At 33.7% G+C, this 17,019-nt stretch overlaps 1 protein-coding gene across 1 annotated transcript; it reads right to left on the bottom strand.

Annotated features, from left to right (window-relative positions):
* Positions 1 to 728: 728 nt before the first annotated feature.
* LOC123715011 (RAB11-binding protein RELCH-like) lies at positions 729 to 16,963 on the bottom strand. Its single transcript, XM_045669780.1, has 16 exons — positions 15,969 to 16,963; positions 15,588 to 15,758; positions 15,156 to 15,316; positions 14,566 to 14,790; positions 13,986 to 14,296; positions 13,371 to 13,562; positions 12,959 to 13,121; positions 12,494 to 12,659; positions 11,895 to 12,266; positions 11,060 to 11,393; positions 10,260 to 10,541; positions 7,832 to 7,950; positions 6,655 to 6,796; positions 5,063 to 5,286; positions 4,339 to 4,465; positions 729 to 2,846 (listed from the first exon to the last, which is right to left on the bottom strand). Exons 1-16 carry the CDS (start codon positions 16,195 to 16,197, stop codon positions 2,633 to 2,635), a joined length of 3,432 nt encoding a protein of 1,143 aa, XP_045525736.1. The 5' UTR covers positions 16,198 to 16,963; the 3' UTR covers positions 729 to 2,632.
* Between the last annotated feature and the right edge of the window lie 56 nt (positions 16,964 to 17,019).

A 17,019-nucleotide genomic window follows, 5' to 3' on the forward strand; every position in this document is an offset into this window, starting at 1 on the left:
TGGAGGGGTGGTCAATATGGTGGCTTGGCTTGGCAGAATGTGACTGGCGACGTCACTTCCGTTACAATGGACTATTGACATTTTTAATTTGTTCTAATATAGTACTATCCTTGCAGAGTCAGGTAGATAGAATAGAGAACGAAATGCCTAGTATTATCATATTTAAAAAAACAATGATCGAATGGCTGCATATGAGGTATTTTTAATATAGTGTCTTCTAGGAGTATAAAAGTGCGAAGGTGGTGATCTGACATAAGCTTTTTTAATACGGCTCAGACCAAATCTCCACATCAGCGGTTGTGAGCCGACCGTATTAGTTGCTTAGCTAAATCTGTCTTTAGTGTTTAAGACTATCTTTGAATGTCTCATTTTTTATGTTTCTACGTAACAGGTTGATAAAAATTTAAGATAAAACATTGGATTTACGATTGAACAAACGTAAACGTATCATTTCGCGTGTCTACGCTGTTTAACTATAAATGCTGTTAACCAATTACAATAAAGCGCGTCATCGTTTAACATTCTCACAGCAGTTGTATCCAGTATCCACACGGTCATAAAATAATGAAGAGATTGGAGAAGTGGGCAAGAACTTCTCACTCAGGCATCATCGATGGCGCGCTTTCCTTTATAGGGTTTACGCTTCATAGATATTGCGAAATGATAATACAAAAACAAAATTTGTTTTAAAACATATATTTATTAACACAACCTAACTTTGTATCGTAAATAAAATTAAAATATAAAATATATCACTAATTCAATAACATTACAACAATCAATAAAGCATTGCATGGTAAATAAGAAACGACAAATGGTGCCCGACATTAGGAGCGTCAGTAAATATTTGGAATTATTTAAAAAAATACAATTGCAACAAAACAATTATTTCGCTTGTTATCAATACAAATAATATAATTATAGTTGAAAGGTTTGATAGATAGTGTAAGAACGCATAATATTTATTTTATGTATTCACAGATTTTTTCCATAAGACCGGAAACTATTTACCGTTAATTTATCAACTTACCCAATAAGATCTATTAACTTGAGATTCATAGTAACTAATTCATAAGCATAATATGTACGGGATAGGATTTCATATATATTTATGTTCATAGAACATTCAACCAAATTGAGATCTTCCAATTTTACTACTATATTCGTCCATCTACCGAGTCTCGGATATTTTGCGGGCGGCCTCATTAGGGCGTATTTTTCTGCGCGTATACGGTCGCTTTAGCATACGCGCTTCAAAAAGTCATATTTCGGCGTATTCGCTCGAACCGGTAGTGGCGTCGTTTCAGTATCAACATGGGTTATGACGAAGAAACATTGCTATTTGCTTATACGCGTCAACGCTTATACGAGTTGAGCGTGTGCCAAAATGCGCGCCTTTACGTGCATGCGCTTCAAAAGACGAGCTTATACGCGCGTAAACAAACGATATTCAGACCTCCCTTATAAACCTCAATAATCGGTTTTTGTACAACACTATCGCAGAAATGAACGGTTGTTTCGAATCTGATATCGTAGGTATAACTACATGTGATGTTCAAGAGCCAGAACGATGGTGTATAATATTATACTATAAAATGCCTTTAGGCTCTAATTATTTTTTAAGAGACACAATGTAATCTGACAAAAATATTTAAATTTGTCGCTACAACCAAATTTATAGCTTAAGTGAACCGCTCTAGCCGAATAGAAATTATTCGGTATTCGGACGAGTATTGAAATAAAGGCCGAATAATTGTTGTAAGTCTAACGAAAATAGAACTATAGGGAAGCACATTTTAGCACCAGGCTATCGAAAATCAATTTCTTTCTTTCAAGCTGTATTCCTCTACACGTTTTTTTAAACTAATTATTTTAGAAGTAAACATGTTACACTTAGGCTGATTTTATCATTATTGTTATTAAGAAAATGCTTAGCGGTGATAGATTTTCTTTATCAGATAAAACATTTTTTTTTTAGTTTAAAAAAATAGATTTACCATTTAAAAATCAGCCTTAGTGCCATTTCATGGAAAAAAGTCCTTAAGACTTTAATAGCCGTGCTATTTTTATTCTGACAAACAGTTTTTAAACTTAATTTAAGATAAAACAACAAATATTAACTTTTGTCATATACTTACAAACTATTAAGTATTGCATTTGTACTGTTATATTATATTCCTAAAATAGTTAAGTACATTACTAATTTACGTGCATTGGAATGTGACAAATAAAAAAAAAATACAATTAATAAAAAGGAGTATTATATTTTAATTTCAACTACAAAATCTCTCTAAATTGTGATTATTTTTTATTGTAATACATATTTAATATATTTAATTAGTAAAATATAGGTCATTCTAAGCTCTTCTTAGGTATAGGGTTTAGCTGCAGAAACCTAAACTAAATACTACTAGCAGCAGGCTTATCCCGTAACTCCTAACTCCAGTTCCGTATCTTTTATCGAGTGTTCGTATCATCCAGTCAATGTTAAAATAAATAAGATAAATACTTTATATTTGATGACGTCATGCAAATTTGGAGCTCAATAAATATTCCTTTCGCATCTTAAAAAAATATACTCCTATTCAATCCTACCGAAACGTCAAGCTGACAGATGTCAAAAATGACATAACTACGTTTTCTTTTTAAATATATTTGGTATATTGATATTTGTTTTCGACTGTTGGAACATCTGTGTCATGCGCCTGCCCACTTCCTGTGCTGTGTGCAGGTTCGATGCCGGACGAGGTGAAGGAACTGGCTCATTACTCACCACATGAAGTAAGGCTTCTATTGCGGGCTTAAACTGCGTTAGCGACGTTGATTGGACGGTTTCTTCAAGTTTGCTGTAAAAAATAGAAACGTTTCATAGTTTACATTTCTCTGTAGGAAACCTTTCCGTTACTAAACTTCCAAATTGTTTAAAGAAACTTAATAGCAGACTTTTTTGAAACAAACACCACATCAAAACACAACGCAAAAAACGCACTTTCTTCGCCCAACGCTTCTTTCTCTCCTTCCGAGGCTTTTACATCTTTAATCACTTCCTTAAAAGCAAAATTATCACCAACATATCAAAACTCACATTACTTACTTACTGAAAATCTCAAAGAATATCTTGTCAAACTATTGTATGCTGATAAAGAAAATATTTTTATTGTGCAAAAATTGTTTAAATATAAATTTGTGTTATATAGTTTATATGTTAAAAAGAAGCTAGTGGCAACACAGGGAATCCGAGTGAATTTTACTTTACTTATCCTGTATATTGTGTATAATTAGGTTTTCCTTCTTTCCCTAACTTCACAATTTTGCTATTAAAAATATTCGATTTACCTAAGAAATTAAACAACTCACTACCTAAGAGACATTGAGACAGTTTTTGGTTTCAAAATTTTCTCTAGTACTGTGTTATATCTTTGTTTAAAAATACGTTGCAAAAATTAGTACAAATTATAATTATTAAATAACAATAGAGCAGTGTTGGCCTAGTGGCTTCAGCGTGCGACGCTTATCCCTGAGGTCGTAGGTTCGATCCCCGGCTGTGCACCAATGTATTTTCATTCTAAGTGCGCATTTAACATTCGCTCGGACGGTGACATCGTGACGAAACCGGCTTGCCTTAAGAACTAAATAGTCGACGGCGAGCGTCAGGCACAGAAGGCTGATCACCTACTTGCCTATTAGATTAAAAAAATGATCATGAAACAGACCTGAAAAGATTGTAGCGCCATTGATTTTTTTTAAATATTAAATGGAAAATGGGTGAACGGACGGTCATATAGCTTTCGAGCGATTTCTTCCAAACAATTATTAATGTTACTTATTTAACTTGGCACTTATGTTTTAGGGCATAATTGTCTTTTGTTTTTCCCTATCACAGATAAAAGATGAACTTTAACGACTATATGGAAAGTACCAAGGGATAGAAAGTAAAGTACCAAGTAGAAAAAGGTAGATAGAAGATATAGAAGCGTTAGCAGCAAGCGAATAGAGAACAAAGCCAAGCATAGAGAAATTTGTTAAAGCCGTAGAAGGCCTTCAAGGGTTTGCGATCGAAGTACTGAAGAAGTAAAGATAACGAGTAACAAAAAAAAATTATTGCCTTTATTGACTCATCTTAAATTTAACACAATTTTGATATCGGTATTTAGATAGCGGATAACTGAAACGTTTTGATAATCGCGTTGACTGCATCGAACTTTATGACTTTTATAAGCGCAGCCCATGGACCCGATATGGTGGACCCGTTGCCGGCCTTTCAGGTAGGATTAAGCTAAATTTTTAGGAGGACATCGTATATACCAGACATGTGTTAAACACATAAAAAATAAATACCGTAAAGCCGGCAACAATGCAGGATGATGCGAACAGTGGTGCACGGCGAGTTGTAACCCTGGCGTTAGTGCTGATAAACACTCGGCGGATAGCTGCCGATAGCAGAGACCACAGAGTAAGGATACAGCTGAAAAGTTTTTAATGGATTAGCCAAAAATATTTAAAATAAAGTTACTAATATTTTTTATTTATTTTACATTTCGAGAAAAAAAATATTACTAATCGTATATTACTGTCTAAGCTACGTCAAAATTACCACCATCGCGCCTATTAGGGGCCGTTCAAGTAGTAGGTAAGCATATTTGCAGACTGCAATTTTACCCCCCCCCCCCCCCCTTGTCAGTAAAAGTAAGCAGAGCTCTCAAAAATATTAGTACATAAACGTATTAAATTTTTGTAGGAATCAATGTGTGGGTAATATTTGTAAAAAAGACGGTTGACGTAATCACCAAATAAGAAAATCAAAGACACCCCCCTCACCCCTATAGTGCTTACGTAATACTTAAACGGCCCCTTAGACAACAATGAAATTAAAAAGAAAACATTTTTTTTTGTATTTAATATTGTTTTAGTGTGTTTAGCACCATCATCATATCAGGCAGGCGAGTAGAAAAAAAACCTTTTTATTTTTTATTTTACAGAAAATCGATTGCACAGATTATTTCTTGCAAAACAGATTGCAACATTATATTAACATTTAAATTGTTTAGATTGATTTCCATACCTTTTTCCGACACTGCATGACTTTCCACTGTAGGCAGTACTAAAAGTGTTAAAGCTTCCGCCGCCTTTGCACTCTCCCGACTTGTCAAGGGCCGGGTGTTGAACAATTCTTCAAACGGAGGCCAGCATAGGGAATGTATGGACGCACTAGATTCTGAAAGGCCACGAACAACGCAGCTCCGAGCAACACTTCCCCATGCAGTTATTGCTGCTTCACGTACTGATCTGCAATGTTAATATTGAATGGTTATTGTTTCTCCACGAATCGAACCTGGATATATCATACGTTAACTGAAGCTGAATTTAGGTTTCTCCAAGTTTATTTATTTATACTTTGTTACCATAATATACATAATTATACAAACAAAAAGTAAGTAGGTTACATAAGTTATTAGGCATCAGGCGGCCTTATTGCTAACAAGCGATTTCTTTCAGGCAACCCTAATATGGAACTATAAAAAAAGAAACACCTACAGAGCGTAAAGTACATGAAGCGCATAATTAATTACCCAAAAAAAAAACTCAAAATAATATACAATTATAACTAAAATAGAATCCAAAGAAAAAATATAAATAATAATATGTATAAACAGACATGTAAAAGCTCTGTCAAAGGTTAATTGACTCACAATTAATATATATTATAAGTAGTAGCTAATTGCGAGGCAGAAGAAAAATCATCAAAAAGAAGAGTTTTAAATAAATTTAGAGACTGAGCTCGTCTGATATCAATTGGTAAGGAATTCCAAAGTATGATACTTTGCACAGCGAAGGAGGCGTGATAGAAATCAGATTTATGAATAGGAGTTTCAACAATTAGATTATCTAAGGACCGCAAATCAAAATTACCACCAGAGAGGAACATAAAATTTTGTTTTAAGTAACTAGGAGTTTTAGGATTAAAAATAAGATTATAGTTGTTAAATGTGCATCTTACGCCTCAATCGAATAGGCTTTCTTTGGAACTCCGAAATATGATCAAATTTACGAAGTCCAAATTATTTTTTTGTAATCAATATAGGTAGAATTATTTTTTTATTAAAAAATAAGATGTATATAAGTGACGGGTTCAGTCGTCTATTGTCAAATTGTATTTTAATTATGACAAAAAGGGATATATATTAGAGATTACTTAATGAATACTATATTTTTCTTAATGTCTAATTTAATTATATGCATTTTTATTTTACATATTTTAATATTTAATTATTAAAAAATTTACCTATTGCATAGTATAGGCCACTTAAAGGGGTTTAGTGTTCTTCAAAGCGATTTCTATATAATCAAGTCATGAAGAAAGGTCAAGTGAATTTAGTCACGTCGGCAAGGGTGACGCGTTAAAGGGGCAAAGGGACAGCTCCCCCAGAAATTCCTTTTTGTTTTAGCTTTTGTTAAAGCTTTATTCACACTGCAAATTGTATGCCCTTGCGCGACTACTAATCTCTATAGAGACTGGCTGTCAGCAGGAGTCATTACGGGTATTGAATGATACTTTATTAAAGCTTTATTAATTAATCCATACAACAAGTGGTTAGTGTACATATATAATATTAGTATCGGTTGTGTTAGTACAGGTTTTTTTGTGACACTTACGTGTCCTCATCATATAGCAACGCAGTGATCGTTGGCAACATCCGTGCTTCAAGGCAAGCATCACTGACGTTACTCGTGTTAAGTAGCTCACTTAGAAGAGACGCGGTAAAAATCCGAACACTGGCGCTAGATGTCGCTGAAACTAAAAAAAATAGATATAATTTTACTGACTAGCAATGAATTGTAATTTTTAATATATTATATAAATATAAAATAAAAAGTCCGTATCTAAATGACGCAAAACCGGTGACCAGATGAAAAATTCAAATTATAACGACAGATGGATTTTTTCCTGATTAACATCAGAATTATATTCGATATTCTTATGTAGCCAAGTTCACATTTCAACATTGGTCATGCTCGCTTAAATGTCATTGCTTGTAGCGGCGTCCATGCATCGGGTTGTCTCTCTCCCTAAAATAATGGCGAGAGGGCCGATGGCTGGCCATGCGTCATACTCGTAAACGGGTGCTAGTTGTGGTCATTGGTCGGACTTGAATTCGTATAACTATGTAATTGCGTGTTGTTCCCACGAGAATGTAAGTACGTACTCCTATTTCACCCTGTCTACAGCTGATAGAAGACATATCTTTATTTTTATTTTTTATTATTACTTATTAACTATTAATTACTTATAGATGTCACGTGGAACATGGTTTAATGGTTGCAGGTCCTTGAAATATTTTGTAAAAAAAGACTGCGAAAAATGGTAGAGGAGAGTTTATTGCCACTTCTTCTCGTCCGTTCTACGCCCTTGATTTTACTAGCAGTAAATGTAAAATTAGAAGATTATGTATTTCTTTATTGGCGTTCATAAGTGTACATTGTGTTAAATAAATGAATTTTAATTTGAACCAAAAGCTTAAAATACGCCCAGAAAGTTGGTTTATTATTTATTGTATACATAATGATAAAATAAATAAGTTTACATCAGTCTGGTGGAAACACAAACGAGACACAGTTTTTCTGTTCACCAGGACGTCAAACAGATTTAAATAATTTACTTAAGACCATTATATTGCGTACACCGTCACAAACACATTCGAACGAATCTTGGTGGTCTTATAAAGAGCCGAAAATCAAAGTTTGATTCTAAAAACAATGTATTTCGTTGGTAGGCACTGACATATCAACGAATCAAGAACTGAAAGGCCAGTAAAGAGCTGAGTCATCTTACATTTTTGAAGGCACTGCAAATAAAAGTCTAAAACGTCTGGTCGGTGCTTGGTCAGCCATTTTAGCGGTATTGATAGAACTTTTGCTGGAAGACTTCGTATGCTGCTGTAGGTGACCCATCTGGAATTAAAAAAACATCCATGTTCTTAAAAATATATTCGTAATGGTATCAAGATTATGCGCATTCGATTGAGGTTTACATATTATATGTCTGGGGTGTAATATATACAAGATATGAGCACTATCACACATTATCCGCACCGGGCATCATTCATTCGTACTTGAGGGGATCGTCTAGTTCGCGATTTGAGTGTCGTCATTTGAGTATTCGCCGTATGCAAGGTAATTTTACAAGAACTTCATTAATTAATTAACTGAATGTTTAAATGAAACTGTGTATGAGATACAATTTAGACAATATATTTCACGGTATTAAGACGCTTTAATATAACACTATTTAAAAAAAATTAGAATGTATTACAATCGTGTAATCCTTTTTCGTTTTACTCAACTCCGATGATTCTGCGACACAAAATGTGTCATGGCCTCCGAGAATGATGAAACGAGAAACTTCTAGCGCTTCCTGTCTTTTCCACTCCCCGCCAATTGATGGCTTTTAGTTTTATATTTTTATATAATACGAGTCAAATGGGCAAGAGGCTCGTCTGATGTTAAGTGATACCGCCTCCATGGACACTCAGATTCCCAGAAGGTTCTTAGTGCGTTGACGGCCTTTCAAGAATTGGTACGCCTTTTCTTGAAGGCACCTAAGACCAATTAGTTCGGAAATACTTCAATGGGCAAAAGGCCTTAATAAGAGTAAAGTAGCTACATATAAACCCTATTGACATACTTTTTGAATGCTCAAAAAAACAGGCTTCAGACTTCTTATGAAATCTATACCTGACATAGATTATGATTAACCATAAATGACAGAAGAGACTTCTATAAGTCATAAAAAAATTCATATAATTTATTCCTTACTTCATTTGTATAATCAATCTTCATTAATATTTAAATAATGTTATTTCGATTGTCATTCATTCTTTCATTCTTTGAATGATTATAAGATTATCGAGTGATACTATCGATTTATAACATCCGACGTCATACGTTATCATTATTAATCAATTTATACTGGTCTGAACCGACGTTTAATTTATTATACTGCAGGTTATTTTTATCATAGTTTTTTTTGTTAAACGTACTGTTTGACAAAGAAAGACCGAGGGGCTAGTGGAACGCGGCGTAAAGCTATATGGAAACACCATTCACTAATAGTCCTCTCTTCTCTTGTCTCCGTGGGAGAAAACCACAAATAAAAATATTAACAGAAGTGTTAGCAAGAAACAAGCGTAAGCACTAGGAGCGTGTAAATCTTTTCTTGCGCGGGAGCACGTAGAATGGTCCTACACTTGTTTATAGCAAAAGAGAGAGTGGTGTCTAGGGAATGGGTGCGGTAAGGACAGAAAATGTTAACAGAGAGGACTAAAGGTATCTGAATAGCGTGAACAGCTATTTTAGACACCGAATATTGTTCTTACTTCCATAAACCTGTACGTACGTTAATTTGACGCCGTATCTATTTATTTATAAAAGCATGCCTCGTCATAATGATGCATTGGTACAAGAAAAAAATTATATGACAAGCACTTATAGGCAAACTAACAAACACGGAGATTTAAAAAAATGTTTAAATGTCTAAGGCAAAATTGATTTCAAAGTGTGTGGGGAGCAACTATGAACATCCAGGCTTACCACTATATAGTCTTAAGCCTACCTCGATAATACAACTTTTTTTCTGTGTCGGTACAATATTGTTCATGATAAGGACGATTCATGACTCATTACATTTATAATCTTTGATCTAAATAATTAAAGTTTAATCACAAATTGTAGATATAGCAATATCATTCATGACTTTTAAGTTCTTAAATAGGTAATCAATGTTGATTATCATAAAAATAAAAGTTATATTTAATATCATCTGAAGCGTGTACGTGACAACGTGCACGCTTTGAGCGAGGCACGAAAATGTCGTCATCCGAACGTCGTTTACATAATTACAGGAGGATTTATCATTTGCGCAAGAAAAGAAAATCGAGTTTATTGTGATACATTATTCCACTGTGGAATAGTCGGTTAAATCAAACCTTTTCGAGGTTTTGGCTATACCTCTCATGCGCAGGTACCACGCAAAAAGCGTTAACATACTGTCCTAAAAGTTTCTATGATCTGTGCCTTAGACCAAAGCCAATAAAAAAGTTGGTATACCACAGGATCTAGCTATTTCGATATTAAACACGGTTTCTGAAAAAAACTATATGGAAGTTAACTGATTACTTACTGTAGATGTGTTACTTGTCTATTGTACTGTTTTATATGAAAACTTTTTAACATAATAACCATATCTTATAATCAATACTCACTTTTGCAAGAATTCCTCTTGTTGCGAACTCTCTGTCGTAGTTAAAATTGTAACCAAATATATTCCAACAACAACACAGCTGTCAACATTAATTGTATGTAATTTTTCCAATTTGTTTTCCAATTCATTAATTGTATTACAAAATATCGGCTTCAATATTTGACTGGTGAAGCGAACGCCGAAATTGTACACGTAACTACTAAATAAACTTATTAAAACTTCATAAACTGCCGAATGATTCAGTATTTTGTTTGATGTCGTAATTTCTAGTATTTGCTTTACTCTGAAAGGAAATAACACATATAACGACACATTTAATTTACCAAATTCTTTTATAATCAAGATTAGAACGAATGCGAATAAATTAAAATATAGTTTTAAAGACATATTATTATTATTATGTATATAAACACTCTAGCAACTTAATAAGCTGAAGCACTCGTATTTGGAGAAACTATCCAACCTATATTTAAAAGAGTTCAAAGAGGGTGCACTAATTACACTTTCCGTCCTATTCCAGTCCACTGTTCCAGTATTGTCCTATAAACTGGCATTGATAAATAAAAGCTCATTTACTAAAACATATAAATGGCGCCAAAAGCACAAAACGGGCGCGTTCACAGATAAGCATTGCGTGCCACCAGCAAATATAAAACCTCGATGGTGATTCAAACTTCGTACAATTAACTTAGCCTATATAGCAATGAACTTTGTTTTGTTAGTGTCAACTTATTAGACAACCTATGAGTTATGTGTATATAATTGTGACATTAGTTCAAATATTAAAATAAAAATACTTACGCATTAACAAACCACACCAACTCGGTCCATCTAACATCCGAATTCTCTTTCAAGATCGAATTTACAGCCACCAACAATGTCTTTGCATCTCTCTCACTCACATAACACTGTACATCCATAAAGCTATCCTCGCATAGTAATACTTCTTGCAAATTATCACAGTCCATTTTTATTATATCTTTAACTATTTGTACGTTAATAACATATACTAATTTCGCCAACACTAGGGATCTTAGTATGTCTAAGTATAGAAGGACATCTTTCCATTCACCATCGTTTGTTGATTTCACTAAATTCGAAATTATTCGGGTATATAGAGACGAAGAGAATTTTCCTAAAACACATTTTTTATTATTAAGTCAATATCGACAAAAATTGGAATTTAATGTTCTTCAATGGTAAGTAATCGATGATTCTCGGCAAATGGACAAAATCTTAATTGATTAGAACTTTGAATCTTACAACTCATGAACTTAGATAAGCCTTTTAATACCGGCACATATCACTTAAATATTGATTAAAATTGGGTAACCTTCTGGGTGCGTGCGTCGTGCGTTCGAATCTCGTATCAATGCAATGGCAAGGAACACACACTAAGGCTCATGCCATCGAGTTTTTGAGTCTAAGGCATGCTGATTTCCCCGTAATGATTTCCTTCACCATACGAGTTGGTGTTAGATGGGGGCAGAAAACACATAGTTGCAGCACCGTGATTCAAACCGCTAGGATGAGTCACATCTTTTAATTAAGTATTTATAAAGGCTTTAGGCAAAGAGTGTGAGTTCCAGCCGAAACATCTGATGACCTCAAAGCATCAATAGTATGAAAAAATTACCAGCTATAAGCGAGGTCCGGGCCAGCACCGGAACATATACCCTCACTGTATCCTTAACAATGAAATCCACGGGATCCTTTAGAAAACTGAACAAAATATTCTCCAACTGCCCATACTTATGTTCTGCTATTGGGCAGATCAAGCAAGCTGCTTTTAAGCCCAAAGATCGTATTTCGATTTCAGTTGATTCGCACATAAGTCCAACTAGACTCAGGAGTAGTGAGGTGCAGAGTTCTACAGGGACATATGGGGCTATGGCCAAGCATATTTGACTTGCCAAAACTCGACGTTCACTTGATCTAGAGGCTAAAAGTTCAGCTATTGAGGATAGTACTTCCCCGCTCCCACCCCATTTTACTATGAGACAGGTGGCTGAAATTTAATGATTTAGAATCTTTTACAATGAAACAATATTAGTAGTAGTAAACTCTAAGTTTAGTAGTCACAAAATGGTAAGTAATGTCATCCGAATTATTAAAAACGATTTTCTTAAATAATACCTATAATACAATTACGAATCGGCATAATATTTTAAAATTCTTTAGCTTACTTGTCTTTGTTAGTTCTTTTTTTCCAAAGTCAGTGTGAAGTATACATACCTTCACATATAATCTTTGCATCCGGCGGGTCGGGTTTTTTAAACAGCGTAAGAAGGGTATGTAACAATTTTGCCCTTCGCGTATCTGCGGGTGGCAGAAGAATTATCGCGGCAGATAATAATGCAGCGGACTCACTCCGACGGCCTATTAATATGTGCGGTAGAATCTAAAAGATCGTCTTTTATTCCAGCAATAAGGTCACGAGAATTAATAATATAATCGTAATGAAGTCTTCTCTATTCTATATGAAGAATATAGAAGATAGTTGGTGCTAAGAAAAGAAAGAAGAATCGGAAGAAGAAATCGGTTTAGAAATTATCTTCTAAAACATTCACAAGCCACGATCTAGCTTCAATTTCGAAGGTAAAACTGGTTTACATTACAAACACCTCTTTCAAGTCAAGTGATGAGAAGCATGGTTTTGGTATAGGGAGGTTTATCCCACAATATTAATAAAATATTTACCCTTGGTAATGTATCAGCAACGAGTTGCAACAGCGCTGGCAACACCACAGGTTTCTCATTGTTAACTAAATCTGTCAGAAGATCGTTCGAGAGTGGTTCATTAACTTCAAGCGATTCATTGCACCAGTTTAATAACGACTCTTTTAAGCTATTTGGAATCGCGCTGTGAACGTAAGAAATTATAAGCTGACAAAATTAAATGGAATAATAAATGGGTATACAGAACAGTTTGGATTTTTTTGTCTCTATAATAAAGTTTAGATATTGTGATTCGGTTTAAATTAATTTCTCTGTCTCTTTTTAGTGAAGAGCGCATCATTCTTCATCTTTATTTTGTAAATGAGAAGAGATCCTGATGAACATGTAAATTGCCTAGCAACCGCTTGTTATTGTTGCCTAGCATCGCTCTCACCTGTCAATCCACATTTCCTTTGAGGTATCTAGAACATTATATTCATAATGAAGCCGCGTCCACTCTGCATCATTCATACTGAGTGTATCATCCAATGTGTTCACGCTACCCCTACGAGTTGGGGTCGGTCTCCCGCTATTATCGACCAATGCTGGCTCGAAAGAACTTGTATTAGAACCTTCTTTTTTAATCCTAAAAAAAAATCAGAATCAAGTCAAAGCCATCCATTTCATATTCATAGAAACCACCAGCACACACCACCACCACAGAAGATTAATTAACTGTCTGCAATAAATATAAACAGTGAAATAAAGGCTGAATATAGCTGAATTTTAATGGTTGGGTTATTCATAAAATTATTTAACCGACACGAAAATACTTATTCACACGCTGTATTTAAACTATCAAATGTCAAATTACATAAACTAATGTATTACAAACACTATATTGCATTGCCTGGACGAGAACCCTCGAAAGCGATATATATATATATAGTCAATAAAAAGTGTAATACAATTTTTGTTTCCCTCCCCTTGGCATTGACAATCGCAAGCTTTACCTTACCACACATGTTCAATGTAACACATAATTGTAAAAATATTTTCCCTAACTTACGATGAACAGTGTTTTTCGTTTTCGATCATTTCAAACTGATCAGGCGTTGCGCTATGCGTCGAATTACTGCTGCCATAATGGTTCTCCGATGCCATACAAGTTATGGGTCTCTGATCATCAGGATCTCTTATCAAATTTAGCTTTTCACTTGGAATTTGAAGTTCCATATTTTGTTTTTCCGATATTGGACTTGTTAACGAATTAAGACTCACAATAGCAGCGTCATATAATTTTTGAAAATTCAATTTTTCTGTTTCTAATGCGATAATTTTTTGCTTCAATAGATTTATTTCTTCAGCTTGGATGAGTAACTGAAAAATTAAGTTTCTAATAAATATAAAAAGTCAAACTCTAGTATACGTCTATCTATCTCTATTTTGTAATCGTGAATAATAAAGATCTACGTTGAGGCAAGTAATTACGGTTAACTTTCACACAATTTCTATTATAGAAAAAAAAAATTGTTTTACCCAAAAGCCCAAATTTATATTTTTTTTATTAATTCTTACATTGAATATTCATAATACTATTGTTTAGTATTAGTAAACCAAGATTCAGTTTGTAAAAAGATGAAAGGTACCTCATGATTCAAATCAGTTTCGTGTTCGAAAGAGGTCTGACAACTGACACAAATATTATCATCGCCTTCTGTCTGACACTCGGCATCAGAAAAATAGTCACTGTCATACTGTGTGGCAGCATCGCATTTAGGAGGATTCAATATAGTATTACTGCCCCTAAATAAAGGTATTAAACCTGGTGGCCTGGGCATGTTTAGACCGACATCATCCCAATCTTCAAATTCCTAAAAGCAACAAAAATGCAAAAGCATAGGCGATAAAAGTCATAATACATTTTCCAATACCTGATATATGATTATAAATAACAACTACAGTTCATGCCAGATACGGCCATAGACGAATTATCAATTTTTTTAGAGGTGTTGCATCAAAAGTAATTAGGAACTAGGTAACTAGGAAATTAAAAAAACAGTGGCGCCCCAACCTCTTTGAGTCTGTTTCGTAATCATTTATTTCTTCTAATAGGCAAGTAGATGATCTGCTTTCTGTGTCTGACACATGCATCACAATTTCCTCACAATGTTTTTCTTCATTATTAGCAAAGGTAGAGAGTGTTGTCATTAGATTAATATAATTATTTTTTAAATACCTGATCAGGATTTTCATCTGAAAATGTTATGCTTGTCAATTTGTAATCTTGAAGTAACAAGTACTCATTTATCAAAAAATTAAGAGCTCTTTTTTCATGTGGCTTAAGTGATTTTTGATTAAAGTTATCTTTTACACTTTTATCTAATGTTGACTCCCCATCTAAAAATGATTATTAATATATAAATATTTAACTTTTACAAACTATTGCTATATTGCTTAAAATCCTACAACTAATTTACCTTATAAATAAAAATTACTTTGGACAAAGACAATATCTATTAAACAGAAAAAATCAAAATTAGAAAAGGCTTATTTCACCATAACTAGTACCAACAAAAAAATGTTTAATACAGAATATCAGAATTTAGTTATTTTGAACAATAAATATCAGAACTGACAAGAATATTCATATATGCTATAAAATACTGACCAGCAAATTGAGTAAGGTTTGCTCTTAGAGAATTGATGGTTTCTTTAGCTTTCCGTAACTCAAACTCTAGAACAGCTATATCACCACCACTTGCTGCTCTATCACCACCTCCATCTTCTGAATATCTTGCTGTATCTAGGGAATCTAGTGTTGCTAGGCTAGGTGTACGATCTGAGATAAAAAACCAAAATTGTTACTATCCATTACACCATGCTTACTTTATTTCCCACTTATATATAACCATATATATATATATGGTTATATATAAGTGAGGTTTTAAAAAAGATTCAAGTTTTATACATTAAATTACTAACCAATATGATACTACCAAGAAACGGCAACATAGACTACTTTTACTGCAAGTCATAAATATATACATACGCATGGAAATCATTTCTGATGCTCTTGAAACATGTTGTTCAAAATTTCCAGGGTTTGAAAAAAATTCTCGTAACTGCGGAAGTTCTTTCCCACTTTCAACCAATTCCGTGTGAAGTTCTAACGCCGTCAAAAAGAAGTGATCTTTTAACAGTTTAGTTGCGATATCCTCGTAAGCTAAATGAGGAGCAGCAGAAAATGAATTATCTTCCAAATCCTTATACGGATTCATTGTGATTAGTTATCAGCTTAATTTGTTCATTAGAGACTTCAAATTATAATAATTGATGAGTCAAAACATTGCTTTGGTTTGCTTTAATAGACGAAAGTTATACCACTGCTGTTTTCTTACCACCTAACACATGAACTTTACCAAAACAGTTGATTTATTACTATATATTTTGAGAAGCTTCATAAGATTATATCGTTGCATAAAAATATCACAATGCAATATTTTTACTTCAATAAAAACATTTAATATATTTATTTCCATTTACTCTTATTTTGACTTTTGAAAGCGGATTTAAGAGACAGTTAACTTTTGTCCAGTAGTGGTTGACAGACGTTATTTTGAGATTTGACGTTGAATCAAAGACGAAAAGTTTGACAAATCACAAAGACCAAATGCTAGAATAAAATTATACACGAAAAAGGAAAATTTCGAATACTATATATACAGGATCAGTTGCAAACTTACGTAAAATATAGAATTTCACTAGATTGGCACTGATGAGTCCTTGCGTTTGAGAAAATTGTGAGAAAGATACAGGTCGTTGATTTTTTCGAATTTTAATAAGAGTTAGTAAAAAAAAGTTAATTTTCTTATATAAACGCAAAATAAATTATAACTCTGCAGGGGTAAAGCTTAAGGACCTCCCGTAGAATCATTTTATGGAGATGATGGACCCGTCAAACCCCTAGTAGCGTTTGGACATCCTGAATAATATGTTATAAAAAAAAACATTGTCGGGTTTACGCCTAATTTAAATTACTTTTATTAATGTATAATATAGTTAATACTCATGAAAAGTACATGTGTAATAAAACATTGACT

Source organism: Pieris brassicae, chromosome 10, assembly GCF_905147105.1.
Source record: "Pieris brassicae chromosome 10, ilPieBrab1.1, whole genome shotgun sequence".
In the NCBI taxonomy this organism is placed as follows: domain Eukaryota; kingdom Metazoa; phylum Arthropoda; class Insecta; order Lepidoptera; family Pieridae; genus Pieris; species Pieris brassicae.